The sequence below is a fragment of the Phyllostomus discolor genome, chromosome 2, assembly GCF_004126475.2.
Source record: "Phyllostomus discolor isolate MPI-MPIP mPhyDis1 chromosome 2, mPhyDis1.pri.v3, whole genome shotgun sequence".
Taxonomy (NCBI): domain Eukaryota; kingdom Metazoa; phylum Chordata; class Mammalia; order Chiroptera; family Phyllostomidae; genus Phyllostomus; species Phyllostomus discolor.
Genome location: NC_040904.2, coordinates 121,229,430 through 121,257,133, shown reverse-complemented (window position 1 = coordinate 121,257,133; position 27,704 = coordinate 121,229,430). Strand labels below are relative to the sequence as shown.

At 48.1% G+C, this 27,704-nt stretch overlaps 1 protein-coding gene across 1 annotated transcript; it reads right to left on the bottom strand.

The window, feature by feature from the left end:
• SUSD3 (sushi domain containing 3) lies at positions 1 to 24,137 on the bottom strand. Its single transcript, XM_036018436.1, is given in 6 exon segments — positions 1 to 537; positions 540 to 679; positions 6,718 to 6,870; positions 7,642 to 7,789; positions 9,356 to 9,544; positions 24,014 to 24,137. Coding segments are annotated over 6 exon segments (771 nt in total). The 5' UTR covers positions 24,102 to 24,137; the 3' UTR covers positions 1 to 484.
• Positions 24,138 to 27,704: the final 3,567 nt, after the last annotated feature.

The window sequence follows — 27,704 nt, the reverse complement described above, 5'->3', positions numbered from 1 at the left end:
AATTTTCAGTGTTAGAATTCTTTATTTCACAGCCTTCACCACAACTTTACAGTTAATGGGTAGAGCACTCAGCTGGGTTCCTTTGTATGGGTGGCTGACCCTGTAAAAGAAGATTCATCTCTGTGATTGCTGATAATGTTGAGAATTTGGCTGTCCTCTTCCTTTTTTGCAATGCAAAACCAGACATGTTTAAAATGTCCCCAGTCTCTTTAAAGGTCCCTGGCTGGAGCAGGGCTGTAGTTGGATCTGTAAACCTCAGTGGTGGTTTCAAGGAAGCCTACCTATAAAAGCTGCAACAGCTGAGCTCCCCAGGACAGGTCACTCCCAGCCTTCAGAATCAGGAAGGTGTCCTGAGGAATTCCTAAACCCAGAAGCTTACTTCACTGACCAGTCTCGACTTGGACACATGTCGAGGTATAGGCAGCCCGCTGAAGGGTGGGCTTGGTCCTCTCAGTGTGGAGGGCATCTCTGGCTTGGGCCTTGGTCATCCTGGGACATAGGCCATGGCCTGTTTGGGCATTTCAGCAGTGGGCCTGTGGCAGGCAGGGTCTTCCTTGGGTTCAGTGTGTGCACCATCACCTGGGCCCACGGTGAGCAGGCAAGGTTGCTGGGGGTCCAGTGGTCCTTGTCTATGCTGCAGGCTGCACCAGCCAGCTCTCTGGTACTCTCACCAAGGTCTCTGCAGGGAGAAGAGGTATGAGGTGAGGGAAGAGCCAGGATCCCATTCAACTCCAACCCTGCTCTGCTGCCTGGCACTCAGGCCCCCAAGCCTGAGGAAGCCAGAGTGAACCATCAAGAGGCCCAGGACTTGGGGACCTTGTCTCCATAGAGGTGTTCCAAGGGTTGGGAATAGGGTGGTTCCCAGGGCTGTGTCAAGGAAGGGAGCTTATTCAGAGTATGTGAAAACCACAGAGGTCAGGCTGCCTCCCTGGGCCAGGACACTGAAGGACCATCCAAGGAGATACTTTGGCTCCTCCCAGGCTATCTTCTGGTGGTCTGGGGGCTGGATCACCCACCTTCTACATCTTCATTTCTCTGAGGCTCCCCTACTCCCTAAACTAGAAACCAAGACATTCTCTAGGCTGATCAGACCTTGGCCTGACTCTGTCACCTGGCTCACCCTGCCTTCCCCCTACATTGGCGTCTGCTCCCTGAGAAGAGCCATGCTGCTCCGCCTCAAGCCCTCTGCAAGGCTGCTCCCTCCCCTTAAGATGCTGTTTCTCTCCTTCCCTGAAATCCAGGCTCTCCCAGTCTGTTCATTTCAGGTATTACCTCCTCTAAGAAGCCTTCCTGATCTCTGTTCCCATCCACACCTAATTCTCAGAAAAGCTATAGAAAGTAGTAGGAATTACAAAGTTATTTGTTGGTTTGACTATTAAGTGAATCAATCAATTAATGAATCAGTGACAAGGAAACAGCTTAGTGAGCAGTCTGTGGACTTTGGAGTCAGACAGCCTGAATTCAAACATAGCATCATGCTTAATAGCTGTGTCTGATTCTGGACAAGTTTCTTAAAATGGGATAAGAAAAGTGCTTACTGGACTTCTGGCCAAATGGAAGCATAGGTAGATATACTTTGCCTCCTCACAGAACCAAAAGAAAAACAACAACACATTTAAAAACAAAAAATAACCAGAACTGCCAGAAAATCTAACAGTATGGAAGTCTGACAATCAAGGAGTTAAAGAAGAAACAATCATTCAGACAGGTAGGAGGGGCAGAGATGGCAGCTAGGGTGGAGAGGACTCACAATAAAGTGTTGGCTGGAGGTCCAGGGCTAGGGAGGCAGTAGCTGGCAGAGTGGGAGGTCCTACATTTGCATGCAAATAAACCAAGAGGAACAACTGGGGAGTGAGACAGACCATACAACTCAGGGTTCCAATGTGGAAAATAAAGCCTCAAAACCTTTAACTGAGAAAAACTGTGGGGGTTGAGGAGGGAGAAAAAACCTCCCAGCCTCACAGCAGAGTTCATTGGAGAGACCCAGAGGATCCTAGAATGTACACAAACCCCACCACCCAGGAATCAGCACCAAAACAGCCCAGTTTTCTTGTGGGTAGTGGGGGAAGTGACTGAAAGTCAGCCAAGAGCTGAGCAAGCGGCATTTTCCCCTCTCGGACCCCTCCGCCACATACAGTGCCACAACACAGTGACATGTGGGTAGCCCTGCCCTGGTGAATACCTAAGGCTCTACCCCTTACTATGTAACAGGCATGCCAAGACCAAAAAAAAAAAAATATATATATATATATATATATATATATATATATATGGCTCAAATGAAAAAAGAGATCAAAGTTCCAGAAAAAATACAATTAAGTGATGAAGAGATAGCCAACCTATCAGATAAGGAGTTCAAAACACTGGTAAGCAGGATGCTCACACAAATGGTTGAATATGCCCACAAAATAGAGGGGAAAGTGAAGGCTATGAAAAGTGAAATAAAGGAAAGTGTTCAGGGAACCAACACCGAAGGGAAGGAAACTGGGACTGGAATCAATGGTTTGTACCAGAAGGAAGAAAGAAACATTCGACCACAACAGAATGAAGAAACCAGAATTCAAAAAAATGAGGAGAGGCTTAGGGACCTCTGGGACAACTTTAAACATTCCAACATCTGAATCATAGCGGTGCCAGAAGGAGAAGAGGAAGAACAAGAAATGGAAAACTTAGTTGAAAAAATAATAAAGAACTCCCCCAACCTGGCAAAGCAAATAGACTTCCAAGTAGTCCAGGAAGCTCAGAGTCCCAAAGAAGTTGGACTCAAGGAGGCAGAAACCAAGGCACATCATAATTACATGACCCAAGATGAAAGAGAAGGGAGATTCTTAAAAGCAGCAAGAGGAAAGGAGACAGTTACCCACAAAGGAGTGTCCATAAGACTGTCAACTGATTTCTCAAAAGAAACCTTGCAGGCAAGAAGGGGCTGGAAAGAAGTATTCTAAGTCGTGAAAGCCAAGGACCTACAGCCAAGATGACTCTATCCAGCAAAGCTATCATTAAGAATGGAAGGGCAGATAAAGTGCTTTCCAGATAAAGTCAAGTTAAAGGAGTCACCAAGTCCTTTATTGTCACCAACTCCTTATTATATGAAATGTTAAAGGGATTTATCTAAGAAAAAGAAGATAAAAAATATGAACAGTAATATGACAACAAGCTCACAACTATCAACAACTGAACCAAAAAAAAAAAAAAAAACTTAGCAAACTAGAAGAGGAACAGAATCACAGAAATAGAGATCACCTGGAGGATTATCAGTGGGGAGGGGGAATAATGGGGGAAAAGGTACAGGGAATAAGAAGCATAATTGGTAGTTACAAAATAGACAGGAGGAGGTTAAGAATAGTACAGGAAATGGAGAAGCTGAAGAACTTATATGTATGACCCATGGACATGAACTAAGGAGAGGGAAGGAGAGGGAATGCTGGTGGGAGAGGGTTGAAGGCAGAAGGGAATAAAGTGTGGGGGGGGGTGGAACACTGTAATAGGGTAATCAATAAAATATATATTTTTAAAAGATTCCGTTTATTTATTTTGGGGCAGAGGGGAAAGGAGGGAGAAAAAGGAGAGAAACGGCAATGTGTGGTTGCCTCTCATGCACCCCATACTGGGAAACCTGGCCTGCAACCCAGGCATGTGCCTCGACTGGGAACCGAGCCAGTGACCCTTTTGTTTGCAGGCTGGCACTCAATCCATGAAGCCACACCAGCCAGGGAAAATATACTTTTTTAAAAAAACGTGCTTACCACTAAGGTTAGAACAGGGAATATCTGAAAGAGCTTAGAACAGCACCTGGCATGTTTTGAGTCCTGAGATATATTTATACAATAAAAGCAAGGTCAAGGGGCAAACCTTGTCTTGCTGATGACAGTTTTACCACCATTTGGTGGGAGAATAGAGGCACCTGGACCTTGCCAAGTATGGCACATCCAGAGGCCCCTGGGCTGCAGTCAGTGTCCCTGCCTGGGAGCCAGAGGCCTCAGGGGCCTGGAGGACCTTGCCTCCTCTATCAAGCTGTGAAGCCCTGGGCAGGAGCTACCTTCCCTGGGTCCCCATTGAGCTGGGCTCAGAGCTGGGGTCTGGGAGATGTGTAGGAGAGCTCAAGCGAGGTGCTCTGACCCCAATGTTCCCTCAGCCTCACCTCCTACCTTCTGCCTTGTGCTGCTGACTAAAGCTTATTCTGGTGGCCCCCAAGTTGCCCTCAGAGAAGCTAGCCACAGAGTTCTCTGCACAGCTCTGTGCTGGCCATCAGAGGGAGAGAGAACAAGCCCCCCAGGTTTAATAGCAGGTGTATGTGGTACTGATACAGGCCCCCGGCAGTCCCCCTGGGAGATCCAATGCCTCAATGCAGCTAATAAAGTCCCTGCAGCAGCTGTGTGGCCTCATCCAGGACTCCAGTTACTGGGAGAGGCAGTAACTCTTTCCCTCATTCCACTGACATGCTTCCCAACTGAAATACAGGACCATCTGACATAGGTCTATACTGAGGAGGGTCTGTCACCTTGCATGGGAAGAAGGGGCTACCTGGAAGGAAATCTGACTTTATGAAAAGGAAAGGCATGAGCAAGACCACCATAACAAGACTAAAACAAAAAGGAAAGTACTTGCAGCCAATGTTTGAATGAGGTTCATTTCCACACAGTATACAGAGCTCCTAGAATTTATTAGAAAAACACCAGCAGGCTATTAGGCACAGCAAACACAAAATGACTAAAACCAGGAATGCAACTGGTAAGCAAAGGGCTGGAGGAAAATGCTCTTCTTCACTATTAATCATAGAAATGCAATGAAATGCTGATGAAAACTATCTGTGAGAGTGACACCTGCTAAGTCAACAAGTAGAAACACAGCACATTAACACTCAGTGATGCACAGCTGTGAAAATGTCTCCACTCACTTGTGCAGGGTCTCCAAAGAAAAGAATTTGGTAATAAAAATATTGAGACTAGTTGGTCTAAACAGTCTGTTCCTAGAATCACCCCAAAATGTCAAGAAAAGTAGCTCTAATCACCAACATTTACCAAAGCCAGAGCATAGTCAGGGAGAGTCTCACAAACACTGGAGTATCTGGAGCAAAACTCTGGGGCTCTCTGACCACCAGAGCAACATGACAGCCTGTCACATCACATGGAAAGGACATGAAGCAGCAGGCATGAAGCACCACCGTGAGGCAGGCATAGTGTCTGACACTCAAGAGAAGGAGTTGGGACCAGTTCCACCCACTGGGCATGCCCAGAGTGTCACAGGCAGAGAGACATGGGACCAGATGGACCCACACCAAGCCCAAACAGGTCACTACCTCTTCTGTCTGTTTCCTCATCTGTGCAGGAGGGATAAGAGCAGAATTAACAACGGCTGGCACTCACTAAGCCCTAACCTTGCTCTAATCACTTCAACAGGACCAGGGATGAGCACTGCCAAGATGCTTACTGTACAAAGGAGGAAACCAAGGCTGGAATAAGTACCTGCCTCTCTGGGAAGTTTCCTGTGGGGGCAGGCCCAGTTTCTGAATGCTGCACTCCACCCACCTCCATGGAGGGGCAGCCACCCAGGCCTGGGCAGAGAAAGCACTAGATGGGCTGGGATATCTTGTGGAAGAAAGGAATGAAAGGGCCATGAGTAGGGAGTGGGTTGCAGCCCACAGGAAATTGTGTCCAGATGATGTGGGGGCAGAAACTGCTGAGGATGGCAGGTGGGGACGGGAGACTCCTTACACTATAATTCTCTGCTTTTGTACATTTGTGAAATTTCCTCGAAATAAAGCTCTAGAAAAAAATATCCATGAGTTCATAGTAATACAAAAAACAACAAAATAAAAAGTTTAGAAATAAACAGAATTCATTCTCATTTCTTATAGGAAAAAAAATGACAGAGTAACAACAGAATTAAAATCACTATTTTGTAAGCCCCAGGGGAAAAACTGATACCAGCAAGATCATCTCTGGATGCTGAGGCTCAAGTCAATGGTTTGGGGGCAGCAGAGTGATCCCTTGCAGAGTCCCTTTTTCATCGCCTGACATGGACTTGCCTTCACAAACACCCCACCGCACATGCCCATGGGGACCAGTCTGACCTGCACCAGCACCACCCACAGCACCTGCAAAAGAAATAGAGCCAAATACCAATGCCAGACAGTCTGAAACATGGCCTCTGTAGGGGACCACTGGCCACCAAGACAAAAAGCCTGTCCCCATTTATGGAGTCTAGAGATCTGGCTGTCAGTGCCACAGGGAATCCTGAGTGAGAGAGTGTACACTCAAAGCAGATGCCTACATGGAAAGATGTACAATATCACAATCCATATTCAGCCAGGATTAGACTCCCTGAGTCAGCAATGGGTGTGTAAGAAAAAATCCTCTGTGTCAAAAGGCAGAGAAAGGGAGATGGGAGGACTTAGTGAGTCTATGCGCACACCATGGAGACCTGCTGGGTCTAGGTGAAGAGAATACTCATGTTCAAAAGCTTCACCTTTTCCTCAGGTTTGAATTCTGAAGATAAAGACATGGGGTGGGTGGTGGCTCTGTGTGCTAAGGTGCAAGGTCAGGACTGGGTGATAGCAGGATCATCAGCCTATCTTTGGGCCAGGATTTGAATCCCAGGTGAGCCTGCTCAGCATGTCAGAGCAGCCAGTACCCGCAGGGTCCTGGTCTTTGGCGCTGTCTTGACCAAGCCAGGGACCCCCTCATCCCCTTCCCCAACCCCTAGGCCCATGCCCACGTGGTAAAGCTGTGGTTGTCATGCCCTTGGCCATGCCAGCTCCTAGACTCAAAGTGGCCACTGTTGTTGTTATTCAAGTGCTTGAGGCTCAGGTAGGTGGCCTGTACCATCTCCAAATCTTCATCTCTCAGCTGGAGCCACAGCTGGGCAGTTCTGTGGAAAGATACAGGAGGATATTCAGGGATATAAGCGTCCAGGCTGCTACCCCTGAGTCTCTGCAAGCCACACTGTGAGAATTTGGTGGCCCTGTTGCCACTCCTCAGCTCTGCCACTGGAGGGTAGTAGCAGTCACCAATGATCAGGAGCCAGAACACTCTATTTTCAAAGGCAGGCTGTGGAAAGTTCTAGAGATGGACTGCCTCAATGGTGGCACAATACTGTGTATGGAACTAATGTCCTTGAATTCTACTCTTAAACATAATTAAAATGGTAACTTTTATGTTATAAACACTTTACCACTATTAAAAAAATACTCCCCCAGAACAGAACTTACAGTGAAAAAGCAGATGGCTGTGGACCAGTCTCCACCTGCAGCCTATAGATAACTGCAACTCACCAGCCCTGCACACCCAACACAGCAGAGCACACACTGTGTACAGGCAGACTATACTGCAGGATGACACAATCACAGTACCTGCAGCCCATGTGCCCTCCATGACTGTGACACTCAATGGCCAGAATGCCAAGCCTCAACAGCACTCGGGAGACCCTGACTGACCTCATCTGCAGCCAGTGTGGGCTGTAAGGGCAGCTCTTGGTAGGGTGACCCCACTCCTCATGTCCCCTGGACACCCTTATGAGGCCTGGAATGGCCTTGGGTGCTAGCACCCCTTGGGTAATGCTGGGCCAGCTCCTAGCTCTGGGGAGTAGTCAGGGCTCAAGGTCATAGGCACACCTCTTACAAGGATGCTAGGGTCACTGTACCTGTCAAGGTGCTGCTGCTTAGTTCTCTTCACACACTTCAGGAGGCAACAGGTGAGGAAGACCATGGACATGAGCAGGATGATGGCGCAGCTGATAATAGAGGCGATAACAGCCACCCTGAAGCCGAAGGTCTCATGAGCTGTCAGAGCTATGGAAGACAAGAGCAGCTCCTAGGCATGGCTCACCCAGGCCCTGCGGTGGTTGCCCAGCCCACCCTCAGTAAGCCCCATTCTGTAGGGGAGGCAGGGAGGTGTTGACTGCTAAGGGTAAGGTCTGTGCACATTGCCATAGGAGTGGGGCTATCAGGGAAGACTGCCTCCCAATAAAGGAGTGTTTGAGTAGGGTTTTGGAGGGTGTGTAAGAGTTCACAGCGGCACACTGGGAAAAGATCTGACAGAGAGTTCATTGAGGCCCCTTTGACTTTCACACACACTGCAGCCTGGGCTCCGAAGGCCAGATGACAAGAGAGTTCTCGATCTGTTTTCACAATGCCCCAAGCTGGCAAAGACCTTCAGGGACCCACCTCAAGAAGGTAAAAATCAAGAAAAATGCCCATCTTTGGGGAAAAAGGCCTTTGCCACATATCCACCGTGTGACCTAGGCTATGGGCTAAGAACTAGTTCTATTATGTTGTAAAGGATATTCTGGGAAAACAAGGCCCAGAATCCTAATTTAAGAAATGCCAGCTACTCTCCCCTGCAGCACCATTCACACCCTCAGCTCCTGGCACTAGATGGACACTGGCCATTGAGACTGAAGACTACATTTCCCAGCCTCCTTTGCAGCTTCATGTAATCACATGATCATGTTCTAGACAGTGGTTTACAAGGAGAAGGGGTGTGAGACAACTTCTAAGACCCTTCTTTGCCATGCCCCTAAACCCATAACTACTGACTGGAACACAGTTGCCGTTACCTGGATCACAGAGTTGAAGTCACGCCCAACATAGCCACAACATGGAAAGGGACTGGGTCCCCACTGTGGGGTACCATATGAGCCTAGGACTGCCTAATCTGAGGGCTATGGGTAAGAGAAAGCTCCCATAGCCCCTGTTATTCTGGCTAACTCCTGTTATGTTGGGTTTTGTATCTCTAGGAATCTAATCCTAATAAATCCCCTCAGAGATTAACCCAGCACATGAGCATTTAAAAGCCCTGAGAAGTCCTGCAGCCTATTAATGTGGCCTTTTCCAAACTGCTTTGATTACTGAGCCTTTTTGTTGCATAACACACATGTCCTCCCTTTGAACAATGCTGTGCTTGGTATTATCCTTTAACACCGTGTACAACAAGTAAATAAAAAACCATCTCCTCCTCTAGACTGGGGCTCCTGGGCCTGATGCATCCTGGCCCTCAGTGTCCCCAGTTCTCGAATTCTTGGCATATGGAATATCCTATTAAGGTTTGCCATGTGGATGCTTAGAGAATAGGTAAGTGCCAGCTCAGACAACACAAGTAACCTCTTGGAAGTGGCAGGCCAATTCAGTGACAGACCTAAGATTTGGAGCACCTGCTAGGACTTGCATCCACACTGTGGATGTGGAGCCACCAAGGGCCACCAGCACCATGAGCAGGGCCTTACACAGAGGCCCAGCTGGGACTTGGCACCCACTGCATCTTTCCTATGAACACCACACTGTTCATGTGACAGCATCAGGCCCCTCCCACCCAGGGCAACAGCTGATCTGGGGGTATCTCCAGGGATCAGGGCTCACACTTGCACAGAGGGATCCCTGAAGACCACTCAGCGATGCTCCCCTTCCAGGCACAGGTGAGGAGGCCGGACCCGACCATCTGGTGTCCTGAGGGGCAGTGGAATATGATTACAGTCCCCACAGAAGTGCCATCACCACGAAGGACCTGCAGGGTACCCCTTTTGGGTGGCTGCACTTGAGTGCACATACCTAGGAAGAGAGAGATGAGAGAGCATGAGGACCCCACCCTGGAAGGTATGGGCTTGGCAGGAACCTCTACATGGGACAGGTACCACTGCCCCAGTGGCTTTGTGATGCTCGGGAGCTGAACCAGCCATCCAGACCAGGAGTGGCAGCCACAGAGCCAGTGACCTGGGAACAAATGCAGAGCTAATCCCTACATTAAGTGAACTCTCAATATTCTGAGGACCACAGTGTTGAAAATAGAAACATGCTAGAATATTACTCGCCAATAAAAACAGTAAAATCTTTCCACTTGCCACAACACTGATAGACCTAGAAGGGATTATGCTAAGTGATATAAGTTAGTTAGGGAAAGACAAATACCATATGATTTCACTTACATGTGGAATCTAAGACATAATACAAATTAATAAGCAAAAAACAAAAACAGACCTATAGATACAGAGAAGAAGCTGATAGTGGCTAATAGGGAGGAGAGTTGGGGGATGGGTGAATTTTTTTTAAAGAGACAAACTGATATATATAAAAAAAACAGAATTTTGAGCAGAGGGTTCTTAAAAAAAGAAGAAATATAACACAAACCTACAAATCAAAAGGTAGATTTTGTAGGTATAGGAAAAAATTAAAAAATAAAATGCATGTGCAAAGCTTGGCACACAGGGAAAAAGAAAAATTAAAAAGTATCATGTATCAGGAGGCAATAAAAGCAAATATATAATGATTACCCAAGTGTTAGGACAAGGATATCAAGGTCTGGGAGTTTCTTAGTAACTGCTATTCTAGCTATAAATGTTAAAATGTACAATATTTTGCAGACTAGCTGTAAACAGAATGACCTTGACAGGAATCCAACCAGATAAGGGTAGCCAATTGCAATGAAAAAAAAAATCAACATGTAATTAACCAAGTACTGTATGTATGTAATGGCTAGGCCACCCTTTGGGGAGACAGAGCTCTAGAAGTGAATCTGGTCCCCTTTACTTGCTCCAAGTAAAAACTACCTTGCAACAAGACAACCAAGTCCTGTTACAGGTGGACAAGCCTGTACCTCAGTACTTGGGCTGGGCTGCAGCAGAGCATTCTCCCGGAAACGGCTGAGCCTCCACAGCCACTACCACATAGTCTGAGGCCCCAAGGGCAGGGAAGCCATGGAGGTGGGCAGAGTCAGGGGGAGTCTCCTGGGATGGTAGTAGGGGGAGTTTTGTGGAGTTTTTTAAAATTTGTTGTTCAAGTACAGTTGCCTCCATTTTTCCACCACCAATGGTAGGGAGAGTTTCTTACACTAAGCACACCAAAACCTAGGAAGATGAATGGATGGGGCCCAGCACTACAGCATTAGGGGCTAAAAGGATGAATAGATAGGGCCCCAGCCCAAGGAAAGGTAAAGAGGAATGGATAAGGACAAAAGCCCTTGCCCTTGCTCTTCTGGTATCAGATTGGGGGTGGAACCAGGGGAAGGCAGGCACATAAGCCAGAGAAGTCAGAAGGGCAGCAGAGAGTGGTGCTGAACTAAAGAGGCTTGTCAGTCTAGCCTAGGGAAAGAAGGGATTGGCTGGGAGGTGGACCCACTCAAAGCACAGGAAAGTTTAGGAAGTTAATTGGTCTTTCTGAAACAGTACATAGCTGGTCCCACACCAGAAATAGATATTGCCCCAGGGGAACAGAGAAACACATTTTCTATCTTCCTCGTTGCCTACTGCTTGAACCAGCTCTGCTCTTGCTCATCACTCACTACTTGGGACCAGCTCTGCTGTTGCTCATCAGTTGCTGCTCTGGACCTGCAGCTGGACAGTGCACTGGCCTGTCCTCTCCATGGGCCACGTGATGTTAGCAGTCACGTAGCCCATTGTATCCAGGAAGGAGTCTCTCTCTTTCAGACCTGGTGAAGCATTCACTGGTGTGTTCACATTCTCTCCCTTCCAGAGGTATGTGATTTTGTGGCCCTAACAGCCACATGGTCATGGTCATGCCAGCTCCACACACAGGCTCCAGGAGGGAGCCTGAAGCCAGATGACAGCTGGGAACAAGCTAAGCTACCTGGATGACCATTTAGCAGCTGCCTCAGGCTCCAAAGGACAGTACTTTAAAATGGAGCCAGAATACTGAGCACTGCCTTTTGTTCTGGTCTTACTGAGGATGGCAGAGTTTTGTCTGGGTTTTGCAGAGGAAATGAGATCTGAAACAGGGAGTCACCCATTCTCCAAGATGGCACAGCATCCAAACAAAACCTTTTTCCTTTTGAATCAGGACTGACCTCATGAGTTTGGCTTTTGTGGTGACAGGCAGTCAAACCCCCATTTTTTTTTGTTCTGTAACATTGTTCTTGAGTACAGCAGCCTGAGTAGAGCACCCCAAGCAGTGAACCCCTTGAATTTGTTAACACAAGCATAGCTCCAATGACAGAATTAAGAAGTAAAAATGAGAGAGAGAAAGATCAACAAATGTTGATTGTATAAAAAGTAAGAAGCAGAAACTTTTGTTACATAAGTAACTTTTGTTACAAAACTTTTTGTTACAAACTTTTGTTAAGTTTGTTACAAACTTAATAATTGAAAACAAACAAATTCAGATGAAAACATTTGGAAAAGACAGTTGGATAATACAGGACAAAGGTTCAATACCCTTAGTTTATGAAGAGATCTTATACATCAGTAAAAGCTGAACATCCAGATAAAAAAAGAACAGACCGATGTGTGAGCAAGCATTTCACAAAAGAGATAAAGGGCCAACACATATGGGAAAAAAAGCTTGCCCTCACAATAACTGAAGAAACACTAATTCAAATTAATGCAAATCTTTTACTCTTCAACTTGGCAAAAAGAAAAAAAAAATAGGCCAAGTGCAGAGTTAGCAAGGTCCTGGGAGCAACTTCTCTGGAATTTTGCTGATGGGTGCAGATCCAAACCTTCTGGAAGGACTTTGGTAAATGTATTAAGATCCTTATGTTGTATATGCATCTGAGGATTTAGCCAAAGGAAATAATTATTAATATGCTGCCAGGATTTCTATACCAGAATGTTCACCTTTGAAGAGTGAGAAGTGGAAACGTTTCCAGTTGTGGGGATTTGGTGTAGCAAATTGAGGTACATCCTGGTGATGAATGTCAGCAAGGGCATCCTAAAATTTTGCAGCGTGCTTACTGCATGAAGTGGCAATCACAAGCATGTTTTATAAAATAATAACAATGACAACAGCTGGCACTTATGTGGAACTTACTGTGAGCTGCACACTGTTGCATCTGCTTTACCTACATTAACTCATTGATCTGCACAGCACCTTCCAAGAAAGAATCATCATTCTCCTCACTTCACAAGTGAGCAAACTGAGGCACAGATGGTTAAGTCATTTCCTGAGGTCATGCAGCTCACGTTATAGGGCAGAAATTCAAAATAAGGAAAGATAACTCTGTCCTACCTTCTCAACACACAAACCCACAGACATGTGTACACACACACAAACAAACATAGATATGTGCACACACACAGCACATACCCTTTCTGCCTAGTTTCCCCTGCTCAGCACAATGTGGGAGGTGCCATGCTGCACATGCTCTGTTTGCTTCTGTCCCCTGCTGCTGGGCATATGAGCTGTTTGCTTGTTGGGGTATGTGGAATGAAGCTGCTATGGATGTTCATGCCTCCTCAGCCCAAGTGCAAGAGGCTCTTCCTTCTGCTTTTCTGAAATGTTCTTATTTTGAGCATGATGTGTACTACTAGTACAAGAAGGCAGAGCAGTTCGTCTTGGAGAACAGATTCAATGTGCTGGTTGTCCAACCTGTGCCAGCAGACTCACTGACCTGGAAGTGCCCTGCAGGGGCCCAGTGCCCAACATCCTCTGCACAGTGGCTAAGGCTGGAACAATGTGTGGGGAGGGCAGGGGGACAGAGGTCAGCTCCTCCAGGCTGAAGGCCCAATTATTCCATGCTGACCAGAAACAACACTTTACCTGTCCTCCTTGTGATGCTCCAGCCAAGACCACCCCCTGCAGGCCAGGCATGAATGTCCTGCTGTCCACCTGGCCCACCATGACCCAGCCAAGCTCTTGTGCTGCCAACTGACTGATTATCCCATGGCTTCCCCTATTTTATCTTTGATGTTAGTTACCAACCCTCCATCCTTTACTTGCTTTGGCCCCAAATTTGAGAATTTACCTGGACTCTTTCTTAATCCACAACTGACCTCCAGCAAAACTGCTTCCCAAGTATATGTATACACAGGACATTTGTATTGGGCTGGAGTGTTCCACAAATTCCACACCTACCTGGAAGCAGCCATGGAGGGCTCCATTATAGAATACAGAGCATCCTGCTTCACCATCAGGACAGAGCACATAACCATCAGGACAGAGCATACCCAGGACTGCCCAGAACAGTGATTATCACTCTGGAGGGCCACATATGTACACTCACACACCCCACACTGGTGCTTCACACAATGGTCCACAACCAGCCCCAAGGCTCAGAGAGGTCAAGCCACCCCAGCCCTTGCCATGCAGCCCTACCCCACTTATAGTGAGGGTGGCAGCAGAGGTAGCAGCAGAGCCAAGCTTCAGTTTTGGTCATGTATTCTGCCATCGGGGAGGCCGAGGCTTCCCAAGACCCTCACTGTGGGTGGTAACAAGGAAGGCCAGGGTTGGCTGTGCTCAGCCAAGATGCATTAGTCCACCCTACCTCTGCCCTACTAGGAACCTGGGGGACCTCATCAGGTAGAGTGTGAGCCTGGGGGACCCTTGTGGTTTGTGCAGTTGTGGGGGAGAGGGCTCACTTCTGGATAAGCATAAACAACTTTGGGTGCTTAATAGGTGTTTGCTGGGTTGCAGCCCTATGAAGAAGGTGGCCATCTCTACCTCAGCAATGGGGAAACCAAGGAATGGAAACTGACACACCAAAAATGGCCACTGGGAAGGTGGTAGGGGTGGAACTGTGCTGGGCCACAGTGCTACGGAAGCTGCACATCCCAGTGTGCCTTCATTTCCAGGTGCTTGCCTTCATTGCTACTGTAGCAATACAAATCTGTACCCACATTCCTGACCTTGTGCAGCACTCAGAACCATCCAGAAGACAGCAGGGAAGAAGTCATTATCTCCATTTTAACATGAGAAAATCAAGTTCAGAGAAGTGGCTGACATGTGCAATGCCCAAGACAGAGAAAGAGCAGCTGGTAATGGATGCAGTACTCAAAATTCCTACAGTAACAGCAGAACAAGGGGTAGATTTGAGGGGGATACTCCAGCCTACTACAGATGTGTGGGAATTTGCAACAGAGTGTCCTTCCCATATAAATACCACTTATATATTAATAAGACAAAATTTACAAGAGACAAGAGTTAAGCTAGAAAAACAGAGATAGCCCCAAAATCAGGGTGCAGGAGAATTAGTTAAGAAAATTAAATAAACAGGACCCAAATCATCAAGAAAGAAGCAAAACTTCTCTATGAAACAACACGGTCTTCTGTCCAGAAAATCCTCAGGAATCTGCTAAAAATCTATGGGAACTACCCTGGCTGGTGTAACTGAGTGGATTGAGCATAGGCCTGCAAACCAAAGGGTCGCTAGTTCAATTCCCAGTCAGGGCACATGCCTGGGTTGTTGGCCAGGTCCCCAGTTAAGGACATGTGAGGGGCAACCACACACTGATATTTCTCTCCCTCTCTTTCTCCTTCCCTTCCCCTCTCTCTAAAGAAATAAGTAAATAAAATCTTTTTAAAAATCTATGGGAACTAATAAATAAGTCCAGCAAGGTTGCAGGATACAAGAGTAACTCATGAAAACCCATGGTATTTCAATACAGTGGCAAGGAACAAATTGAAATCAAAATTAAGGAAACAATTCCATTTACAAGAGCATCAAGAAAAATATATTACTTTTATTTTTTAGAAATAAACTTAACTAAAGAAGTACAAAACTTAAACTTTGAAAAGTATAAAATATCCTTGATAGAAATTAAAGAAGACCTAAATAAATGGGAAAATGCCACGTTAATAAGTCAGAAGACTTAACATTGTTAAGAGGGCAATAGTCTGGTTCTGCTGATGTGCAGAGTCCAGCTGCCACCTTTGCAAAAACTGACAACTGCTCCTAAAATTCAAAGACCTAGAAAAAAAGACCCAGATTCCAAAGATCCAGAAAAGCCAAAACAAAACCATCCTGAAAAAGAAGAACAAAGTTAAAGGACTCACACTTCCCTATTTCAAAACTTACCACAAAGCTATGAAAATCAAAACAGAGTGGTCCTGGCATAGAGACAGACATATAGGCCAATGGAATAGACTTTACTTCTAGTCACTCAATCTTTGACAACAGTGCCAAGACAATTCAATGGGCAGGGAATAGGTTTCCAACAATCGTGCTGGGATGATACTCACAATCAAAAGAATAAAGTTGGACCTCTTCTCACATCATATACAGAAATTAACTGAAAGTGAATCAAAGACCTAAATGTAAAAGCTAAAACTTTAAAACTTTTAGAAAAAAGCATAGGGCTTGGATTAGGCAATGGTTTCTTAGATATGATATCAAGTGCCAAATAACAATAACAAAAAAATAAGCTGGGCTTTGTTAAAGTTGAAAACATTTGTACTTAAAAGGACATAATCAAGAAAGTGAAAAGGAGGTTGTGACCAGGTATCTTGGTTAGCGCTTCCTCCCGATACACCAAGGTTGCAGTCAGGGCACATGCAAGAATCACCAATGAATGCATGAGAGAGATTTTTAGAATCCCTCTCTCTCTCTCAAAATCAATAAATAAAATTTAAAAAGCAAAACAAAAAGAATATTTTTAAAAAATGTGAAAAGGTTTACAGAGTGGGAGAAAATATTTGCAAATCATATATCTCTAAGGGACTTGTATCTAGAATGTATAAATTATTGCAACTGAATTCTAAAAGCACAAATAACCCAATTTTAAAACAGCCAAAGTTGCTAACTAGACATTTCTCTAAAGGTTTACTGATGGCCACCAATATACACATAAAAAGATGCTCAACATCATCAGCTTTAAAGAAATGCAAACCAAATCCACAGGGAGGTCTCTTCCACCTCCACCGAGTTGGCTGTACACAAAAAAGGCAGGTGTTCTAAGAATGTGCAGAGACCAAGCTGTCACATGCTCCAGGGGGTGGAATGTAAACCTGGGCAGCTGCTTGGACAATTTCTCCAACAGTTACATGGAGCACTACCATAGGAGGCAGCAGCGCCATTCCTAGAAATACAAGCAAAAAAAGTAAAAACACATGTCCACACATAAAGTTGTATACAAATGTTCACAGATGCACTATTAGCAGGCGAGAAGTAGAAATAACTCAAATGTCCATCTACCAACAAATGGATAAATAAAATATGGCTCGACCATACAATGGAATATTATTTGGCAATATAAAAACATGAAGCCCTGACACACACTACAACGTGGAGGAACCTTCAAAACATTATGCTCAGTGCATGAAGCCAGTCACAAAAGACCACATATTGTATGATTCCATTTATCTAAAATGTCCAGAAAAGGCAAATCCACAGAGACATAAAGTAGATTAGTAGTTGCTGAGGGGTGGGGGAATGGGGAGTGACTGTACTAAGGAGTGTGAATCTTCTTTCTGCGGTGATGACAATATCTTAAAATTGATGGTGGTTGCACATATCAATAAATGTACTAAAAGCCATTGAACTGTACATATTTAATGCAAAGTTTAAATGGGTGAATCATATGACATGTGATTTACACCTCCATAAAGTTGTTAGAAAAATTGAGGAAAAATATATATGGTAAGAAAATGTAAATTTGAAACCTAAAATACTGTTTTTGGCCTCTTAGCTTGTTCAGGATTAAAAAGACAAACAGCCCACCAGATTGGTGAGGGTCAGAGGGAGGAGTACATAACTCTGGGGTGGAGGGCAGGGAGGGCCTGAGAGGCTACTTCACCCTACAGAGGCAGGGGTAGGGTGGAGGGTGGTGGCTGAGCTGGGTGTCCCAGGCAGGCAGGCTGAGGATGACTCCTGTGCCCCCATCTGGACATTTCCAGGGAACTGACCTCACCCTCACTGGCCGGAGGGTCACCCAGCACTCCGAGGTGCAGTGGGATGCCAAATCTGAGCCCATTGTCTGGGTTCTTAATTAACCACCATGTCTCCACCTGGGCCAAAGCTGGAGTGAGTGAAGGCATGCAAGAATGAATGAATATATGGATGGATCATCGAATAGATGAAAGCTATAATTAGTACTACCCCAAGAAGAATTTCCTTTCTTTTCCAAGATCTGTGGACTTGGACATGCGTTGTCCTTCTGGCTAGGATGGTGGACATGGGTTTGGAATGGGGTAAACAAAGCAGGGCAGCCACAAGCTGGCCACGTGGCCCCTTCCCCAGGATTGCCAGGAAGACAACACTTCCCAGTTCTCAATTTAGAGCTGTGACTTCTGCATTTTTCTGTAGCTAAGCATCTTTTTTTTTAGTGTACATTTTTTATACAATCTTATATTAGTCTTATTAGTTTCAGATATACAATATAGCAATTTGACATTCTTATACCTTACATGTGATCATCCCACTAATTCCAGTAATTATCTGTCACTGTGCAAACTTACCACAATATTATGGACTATATTCCCCTTCCCTTTTTCATCCATCCTCCCACCCCCTCCCTTCTGGTAACCATCCCTTTAAGTCTGTTTCTATGAGTCTGTTTTTGTTTTGTTTTTAGATTTGATGTGTAAGTGAAATCATATGCTATTTGTCTTTCTCTGACTTATTGCACTTAGCATAATACCCTCTAGTTCCATCCATGTTGTTGAAAATGGCAAGATTTCATTTTTTATTGCTATGAAATACTCCATTGTATATACATTTCACTTCTTCTTTATCCACTCATCTATCAATGGACACCTAGGTTTGCTTCCATATCTTGGCTATTGTAAATAATGCTGCAATGAACATAAGGGTGCATATATCTTTTCAAACTAGTGTTTTCATTTGGATAAACACCCAGAATGGAATCACTGGGTCATATGATTTATCGATCTTTAGTTTTTTTGAGGAATATCCATACTGTTTTCCACTAGTGGCTGCACAAATTTACCAGCCCACCAACAATGCATGAGGGTTTCTTTTTCTCCACGTCCTCACTTATACTTGTTTGTTGATTTATTGCTATAGCCATTCTGACTGGTGTGAAATGATATCCCATTGTGTCTTGACTTGCATTTCTCTGATGCTTAGTGATATTAAACATCTTTTCATCTGTCCATTGGCCATCTGTGTGTCCTCTTTGGAGAAGTGTCTATTCAGTTCCTCTGCCCATTTTTCAATCAGATTGTTTTGTTGTTGTTGTTGTTGTTATTGAGTTGTATCACATATTTTGGATATCAACCCCTTATCGAATGTATCATTCACAAATATATTTTCTCATTCAGTGGGTTGCCTTTTTGTTTTGTTGAAGGTTTTTTTGCTGTAGGCACCTTCTTTCTTTCTTCCCAATCCTACGTGGCCCTCAGGGAGGGGAGGCCCCATGGGGGAAGTGGTCAGAAAGGGTGAGAGTTCTGGTGGTGCTTGTGGCTGTCTGCTCAGAGCTAGAGCCTTGTGAACGTAAGGAAGAAGGGATGAATTCATGTTCATCCTTTAAAGATACAATTAGCACTTCATCAAAAAAGTAAGAAGTCTTAAGGGATGAACAAAGAGATGGCAACAGATGTGGTGAAGCAGGCCTAATGACATGTTAAAGGTAGGACTGAGCTGGGGAAGGGGGGTGTGATTACAAAAATGTTAGAGGAAGCCCAGCCACTAACTAGCTAGTATGTCCTTACCCACCAGGTCCCAGGTGGTGGCTGTCTTGCTCCCGGCCAGGGCAAGTCAGGATAAGGGCTCACCAAGATGATGTGTAGTCCCAGCCCAGTGAGGAAACATTACTGTCATCTCAGAAAGAGTGCCTGGAGTGCACAACGCAGTGAGGCCAGGACTGGCTGTCAATAGCCACATCCTATGCTGCACTGAGATGGCGCTGCAGGTGGTTTTGCCACCCGTGGAGGTCACTCATTTGAAAAGATGGAACTAAACCTCCCTAAGATGCCTTGAGCCTGTCCTACCTCTTGAAGGCCACCTCAAGACTAGGCCCCTTTGGGAGCTGGGGATGGAGTCTCTCAGAAGTGCTGGAGGTAGGGGGGAGGTGCTTCCAATGTGGTCCCACCCCCTCTCCCCTTTTCTGTGCTTCCAACAAGGGCAGGGAGCCCCTGCTCTGGTAGAAGTGTGAGCTATGTGTTGTTTGAACTGGTCTTTCCAGAAAAAGGAAAATGGAAAGTCTGAGGAAATGACCCTTGTAAGGAATGGTGGAGGGAGAGAGAAGTCCTTGCTCAAGGCCACCCTGTTGTGAGTGTTACCTACTCTAGCCTTCTCCCACCTGGGAGAACAGAGTTATACCCCATTATGGCGAGTCTGCTCAGACCACCCCCTAGCCCCCAGCCTCCATCACGCAGGGTCTAACACTCGTTCAACCACCTCCTGGCCACAAGTACTGGACCTGACCCTCACCTTACTCAGACTCAATTTCCCCAACTGAAAAATGGGGTGACCTGCTCCCTGAGGGTCACAGGAAGGGGGGACAAGCCTGTAGAGACTTTAGAGCAGTGCCAAGAGCTCAGGAATGCTCCCCAGGAGGGGGCTTAAGGCCACAGCATCCAGAAGACTTCTACCTGCTCCCACCCATCTGGCCCTGATGGGATTTCCTGCATCCCCTACCTGGGCCTAGAAGGCCAGCAAGAACTCCCCAGGGCTGAGCTCATTTTCCAGGTAAGAAATTCATGCCCACAGACCTGCCCAAAGTCTTGGATGTACCCTGATATCACCCCAACCAGATCTTTCTATGGGACTCATGATCCAAGTCAGAATGAGCAAGGAGGTTCTGGGGCCTATAGGGGCTTCAGTCATGTCTATTACAGCTCCCTAGAGACCTCAGAACACCTCTCACTGCCACCCTCCCCAGGCTGGAGTCCCAGTCCCCTTGTTGCCCAACCCCCCAGCTGGTGGACCTCAGCCCATCCCTCACTGAACCCCCAATAACCCTCACTGCCCCTCCTCAGCCCAGGGATCCCTCGACCCCCAGACACCCCTCACTGGCCCCCAACAGCCCCCCGCAACTTAGTGCCTAAGAAGCAAATCCCACCTCCTCCCTCCCCTGCTGGAAAACCTTCATAGATACCCAGATGCCCTAGAACACCCCTCCTAGCTCCCCTACCCCCAGCCTCACCCTGCCTGGAGCCGGGCCACACACCTGCAGCCCCATGCAGCAGGACACCCTTAGCTGTACTTTTCCTCATATGTGAAAATAAATCTTAACTGAGAGGAAGCAGAAAAACAAAGGGAATACATCTGATGTAAACAAGAGACCAAAAACAACCCTATGGGCTCACTGAACAGTGAGGAGGGCAGACCTGCCCATCATGGCAGCTTGGTGTGCCCAATGACCCATTTTGCTCCCTAGCCCTCTCCCTCCATTCTACCCCTCATGTTCCCAGACCCAGCCTTCCCCAGTCAGCCTGGCCAGTGGGGATGAGAACAAGTCTTGCCTGTTAATCTTTTATCTGGAAACCAGGAACACATGCCTGCTCCTCTCATCCTCCCTCCTGGAGCCCACACAGTCCCCAAACCTTGACCTCACCATGTGTGGACCAGATAAATAAGTTATATCTTACACTGGCCACGGTGGGGGAGAGGCAGGCCACTGGCCAGCTCACCCAGGGCTTGGTGCCTAGCCTGGTCCCTGGGAAACCAGCAAATCACTTCCTTCCTCTGAATCTCAGTTTCCCCAAATGGAAAGGAGAATCCTCAGGAGGAATTTCTCAGGCAGTTTGAAAGTATGATAAGACCCTTGTAGTGAGGAGAGCCACATGCAAAAGGCCCACAGCCCTGGTTGTGTGTTCTTGGGCAAGAGATTTGCCCTCTCTGAGTCTGTTTATTCCACCCATGGGGGAGGGGCATGGGGTTCAGAGCCACTACAGGCCTGGACTTTGGCCACAGCCAAGACCTCCCAGGAATAGAACCAGGCTAATTCCAAGCCAGGAAGAATGTGCCCCCAAATTCCTCAGGGGACAGCACTGAGGCTCCGGCAGCTGCCTTCCTCCAGCAGGTCTGCCTGTACCCTGGCCAGAGCCAGTCTTGAGGACACACATGATTCATCTGGATTCCCACTGCTCCCTCTGGGCCTCAGTGTCACCTCTGTGAAATGGCCCCAGGCCAGCTGTGTGGCATGGCTGTGGGAGTAAAGCCAAGAGGATGCCAGAGCATGCCTTTACCATCTGGCAGTCCTCCTGCTGCTTCCTTTCCAGACCCTTCCTCCACGGTCCTTCCAGGGTATTGGGTATGCAAGGATCATCCCTGGCCTCTGGAACCCTGCATTCCTCCTTCCATTAGGCCATGTTCCTGGACAATCTCCCAGATCAGGGAGTGCTAGAGCTGCCCTGAGAGTAGGGCCAGGCACCTGTGGGCAGTGGCGGGGTGGTCTCTACAATGAGCTGGGCACCAAGATCCTCCCAGTCAGCCATTCAATAAAACATTTACCACCCTGCTCTGAGCCAGGCTCCCCTCTGGGCCTTGCAAGGGAGATGACGGAAGGGCACAGACCCCAGGACACAGCATCCATCTAGCTGGACTTTCAGGACAAGCAGAGTAATGCACCTATTTTACAGATTTCAGAAAAAAAAAAAAAAAAAACAGCCCATGGTGCCTGGCCTGGTCCCTGTGAAACCAGCAAGTCAGACAGTGCCAAACTCTCCAAAAGATTCCATCCCTTCACAACCCACAGGGAGAGGTGGATGTCCATTTCACTGCCCAAGAGACTGGGGCCACAGGGTAGGGGAGTGGTGGATTCCTAAGGATGGTGTTACCCCAAAGCAAAACAACCACAGCCAATGTGATGGCTCTATATGGCCTGTCCAAGGGCCTAGGGGCAGAGAGACAGTGCCCACCATTTAACATGCCTGGAGACAGAAACAAAGAAGCAGAGATGCACTCCAGAAAAAAGTGGAGGTAGGGGTAGTTCCAATCCCAAGTTTCAGGGAAGGGCTCACGGGTGGGACCCCAGGTCTCTCTCTTGTCTGGCAAGAGGCTGAGCTACAGCAGGTCATCAGGGCTGGGGTAAGGCTGGCAAGCCACAGAGCAAAGACTGTACTCTGAGACCCTCTCCACAGCACCCCAATCCCCACCAGAGTCTTCAAACAGCTTTTGTATGCAAACATGTGAGGGCAACTCCCCCTGTCCTTGGCTGACCTTGGGCAAGTCTCTCCACCTCTGGTCCATACTCACCTCCCCAGCACTCAAGCATACACACTGTCTTCCTCTCACATTGGGCAAACCACCCATTTCAGGTCTGGGCTGCCCTAGGAAGTCAAACAGTCAAACAAAGTAAGCCCACCCCACCAGGCTGGGGCAGGTCTTAGCTCGCACTTGGTGACTTAATTCCCCGGGCTGCAGTTTCCCAAGTATTTGAGAGAAAGCTGACCCCCTAGTGCCTCCTTGCTGATAGGTGTCACTGTTTAAGCAAGACTGGCCACACCCCCAGACTGTAATCTGGACCAACTTCCACCTGTGCAGAGAGCCCAGTCCTGCACCTGGACTCAGACACAGGTGCCCTTGAGACCCTTGTGCTTAAGTGTCCACTAACGTGAGCCTCCAGGACATCTAGGGCACAGGTCCAGGTTTGATTCTGTTTCTAAAAAGGTTATAGTTTAGGTGCATTCATGGAACACAACCGGCATTGTAAGTTGGTACTTCAGATGTTTCCTACATCAGAACCAGGGCACGAAGGTGAACCCTTTTCAGATCATTCTTGAAATCAAACACAAAGTAAAAATAGCCTGCCCTGCCCCTTCTTCCGGAGACTCCGGAGCTTCAAGCCACGCCCTGCGACCGTGGGATCGCCTGCGGTCGCTCCCCTTTCCAGGCTCAGTTACCCCACCAGTGAAGTGGGGCTAGGGAGCTAGCCAGGGAACCAGAGCACCTTCCCTCAATGCGATGCTAGTTCCGATTTCCCCACATCCGCCGACTTCCCCCCGAGCTGAGGCGTGGGGGCCTTTGGAGTCCGAAGCCAGTGCAGGGTAAGGGCGCGCACCTGGGCAAGCAGGAGGCTGTTGCCTCCGCCTGGTTTCAGGCTGCTCGCCGCCTGCCTTCTGTCTCCTGAGCCGCCTGCTGGACGGAGAGGACACGGGAGAAGGGTAGGAGAGGTTTGCCCTCCTGCTGTGAGCCGCCCCTCCTTTCTAGGTCCTCCAGCTGTATCCCCTCCCGAACTATGGGCCCCGCCAGCCCTGTCGTGCTTTCCCTACCTCTCAGCAGTGCACCTCCCTAGTCAGCGCACCTGCCGCCCATCCCACTTTCCCTACACCCCTCTGTGCTGCGTCTAGCCGGGTAAGCGCCAACCCCAGCCTCCCCAGCTGTGCTGTACTCCCCGTCTGGTAAAAGGACGTGGAGCCCGATTCGCGTCCCTCGGTCCAGGCCTTCACCTGCACGGTTCCCGGGAGCGGTTGTGGAGTCCTCCGAGTGGCCTCCAGGCCTCTGCCTGCGGCGTTGGGTCGCTGCAGCCAGACTCATCCCTGAGCGCCTCGCAGCGGTCCGCCAGACTGCCCAAACAGCGGCCGGCGGGGCGGGGCATTCCGGGAGCGCCCTTCCCAGAGCCCCGCCCACTGCACCCCTTGAGCCTGGTGGCTGGGCCAGCCCCGCGGGAGTCCAAAAGTCCTAGGGGAAGGAGCCTGGGGAGCAGGAAGTCTTGCTCCAGGGTTTGTGCAGGTGGTGACCTCTGCCCCACCTCTCCAACCGGCTAGGCATCCCCAGGCCAGGTGTCAGGTGGACCTCATTTGTCACTGTGGGCCAGACCATCCGTAGTGGGTACAGATATTGTAGGTCTTCACTAAGAGACCCCAGGGTGGTGGGGGCAGGATTCAGACCCTCCAGATCTAGTACAGGGCCCACATGCACACACACCCACGGACCCGGCCCTTCTCTGCTTCCCCAATCCTGCTCTGATCCCTCTGCAGAAACCTGCCTTGTCCTCTAGCCCCACTCAGTCTAGGTGCAGAACCCTGCCCAAGGCACCACTGAGGGGGTCTCAGACCACAAACACCTGAGCTGGGGTCACCTAACAGGCAGAGCTGAGGTAGACAGTCCTTGGCAGAGAGAACAGCAGATGCAAAGGCCCTGAGGTCTGTACACTTGTGAAAGTTTGAAGGGCAGACTAGTGTGGCTGGCACAGGAGGCCTGGAAAAGTGGCCATATGGACAGGACTGGCTCTAAAAGGCCTAGCCTGAGAGAAGAGTTTAGTATTCTCTTGGGACCACAGAGCAGTGTTCCAACAGGGGAGAATTCCCCCCTCTGCTGTCGGAGCCCATAGAAGCTGAGGTTCAATATGATAAGTAAGGGATACTTCCCTTTTCTGAGTCAGGGTTGGTTTCACCCCATAATCCCTCATTCCCACTTCAGAATGTGGACCACACCTGATGACTTTCTTCAATTTCCTTGATGTGAAACCAAGCGTATATGTCCCATCTCTCACTTCTGAAAGCCAAGTGAATTTGCAGGGCCCACAGTGATCCCTTAAGCCCCTCCCAGATCACAACTGGGGACCCAGAAACCCAGAATTCCCTGAGCCCCCCGCCAGGGCCTTTCGACCTTACTGGGTCTGACCCCCTGTGCACACCACTGTGCTGACGGCAGCTGCCTGTAGGCAGGGGACAGGGCTGGGAGGGAAGGTCAGGTGGCCCTTGAATTGCAGGATGGAGCTAATAGGAGCTGCCTGCAGGCTACCTACACTACCACATTCTGGCCCAGGACTGCAGGAGCCCGAGATGCTGAATTCAGGCCTGGCCATTTGGGGTGGGTATGCTTCTTGGGGCTGCTGTAACAAGGTACCACAGACTGGGTGCCTGAGGGCTTACAGAAATGTATTGTTTGGGGGTTCTGGAGCCCAGAAGTCTAAGATCAAGATGTCAGCAAGTCTGTGCTCACTCCAAACATGCCAGGAAGTGTCTGTTCCAGGCTTTTCTCCAGCTTCCAGTAGCTCCTTGACTTGTGACAGCACCACTTCACGTGGCTGTTTTGTCCTCTGTGCATAGTTCTATCAGATTAGGGCCACCCAATAATCTCACTTTAACTTGATTGTATCTATCTCCAAAAGAGGGCATGTTCTGAGGTACTGGGCATTAAGATTTAAGCACTTGACTTTTGGGGGGAGGGACATGGATCAGCCCATGACAGACAGTGTCAAGGATGGGGGTAGCATGTTTTCTAAGCCATCTGTGGCTTGGTTACATGTTCTGGGTTTTTCAAGCATGTGGTGCCAGTATCCATTTTCACCATTAGGGAGCTGGGGGTGACCAAAGACTTCTTTCAAATGCTACAGGAAACCATATGCTTTGTCACACCTCAGGACACCCACTTGCCACCAAAGTCATTTTCAGAAGCAACAGGAGGCACTGGGGTTGGTTCTGGAGGCGGAACCTCAGCCACTATGAACCTTGGTCTGGCTACCTCATCCACCTTTTCTAGGACCTCTTGGGATATCACACTTCTGGAGTATGCCAGCAATGCTATGCATAGAGAGAGAAACTAAGGCCAGGAAGGGGAAGGCACTTGGCCCATCACAGACAACAGACTACCTGGGCCATCCCTCGCCCCAGTGCCACTCCCCCCATCCATGGCAGGGACTGTGGCTCTGACAGGCCTCCTTGTGTCTGGGCCTTGGTGTTCACATCAGAGGGATGGAGAAGTTTCTGCCACCCTCCTGAGGTGAGGGAGACCATGACACGATCAAAGATGGAATAGCTGGGCCATGCAGGACCTGTCAGTATTTGGACTTGGGCACCCTGCCACCTACTCCTGGCTCTCCCAGCTACCTAGGCTCTCTGCATCTTGGCCCAGACTTGGAGCAGTGCCTGGACTATGCCAGACTGGTGCCTACTTGCCCTAAGGCCTCAGCCATCTCCTCTGGGGAGCCCTCCCTGATGCCCTGCTCCAACAGAGCTGTCCTGTGACCTTAAAGTCTGTGCCATGTCTATGAATTGGAGAGAGCACATGGCTTCCTTGGTGTAGTCAACATGTGGACAGCTGGCAGGGAGGCAAGAAGAACTCAGCACAGATGACCAAGGAACTGACTGTAGCCTTAGTCTGTCAGCATCTGGGGATTCAGCCCCTACTCCATTACTAGCTTTCCCATCTAGGTTTGCAGCCAGGAGAACACAGTATGGGGTAAGGAACTAGGGAAGCTGGTGCAGTAGGAGGAGCCTGAAAGCCCTGGGCCTCAGTGTTCTGCTCTGTAAAATGGGATGCCATATGCTTCCAGAGATTTCAAGGGAATGGTTAGGATCTGCTCTGGTGGTCTCTTCTTCCTGCCAAGTTTAGCTGAGGCATTCCCTGCCCCAGGGAGCCTTACTCAGTGCCCCCATTCACCTGACACAGTATCCATGGGCCCTGGTTGGAGAGGTGATTATTGGTGCATTTCCCTGAAATCAAATAATCACTGTAAAAGTGTAAATGCTTCTTGTTTTTCTTAATATCTTTCCTTTTACTTCCACTCAATAGAAAAATGAGATTGTCATCTTTAGTCCACAAAATTTCCATTGCAAAAGGGGGGTCCTCGTGGGCTTTAAATCTTTTTCTTTTAATTTTTAAAAATTAAAAGCATTTTTATTATATAAAAATAATCTTACCTTGTAGCTCCAATGAGCTAGATATTTGGGGGGAAAAGAAATTTTCCCCCAAAATGCTTTCCACCAAGCTGTTTGTGGCACCCTCTGTGCACATAGATCTTCTAGCCATTCCACAGGGAAGAGCTGCTACTCTTATGCAGGTAGCCCTTTCCCAGAGCCTACTCCCTGCTGGGACCCAGCTCTGACCATGGGGTGGTGTGCCCTGGCCAGGGGCCTGCACAAGTGAGGCTTGCCTTGGCTTTCAAGAGGGAGACAGTCGAGTCACCCCGGGTGACATGGAGCCACTGCCCACAGGTTCAAAGTGACACTTTGGAGACATTTGGAAAGACACATGGGGCTACATGCTTCCCCAGAGGGCAAAAACAGGTGGCAGATTCACAGAACAGATCCAACCAGCCCCTCTGCTGTGTCAGGCCTACTCAAGAGCTGGAACACAGTTTACCTGGAGGGACAAAGCCTGGCTGGCTGCTCCCCAGGACTCCTCCTCCACCAC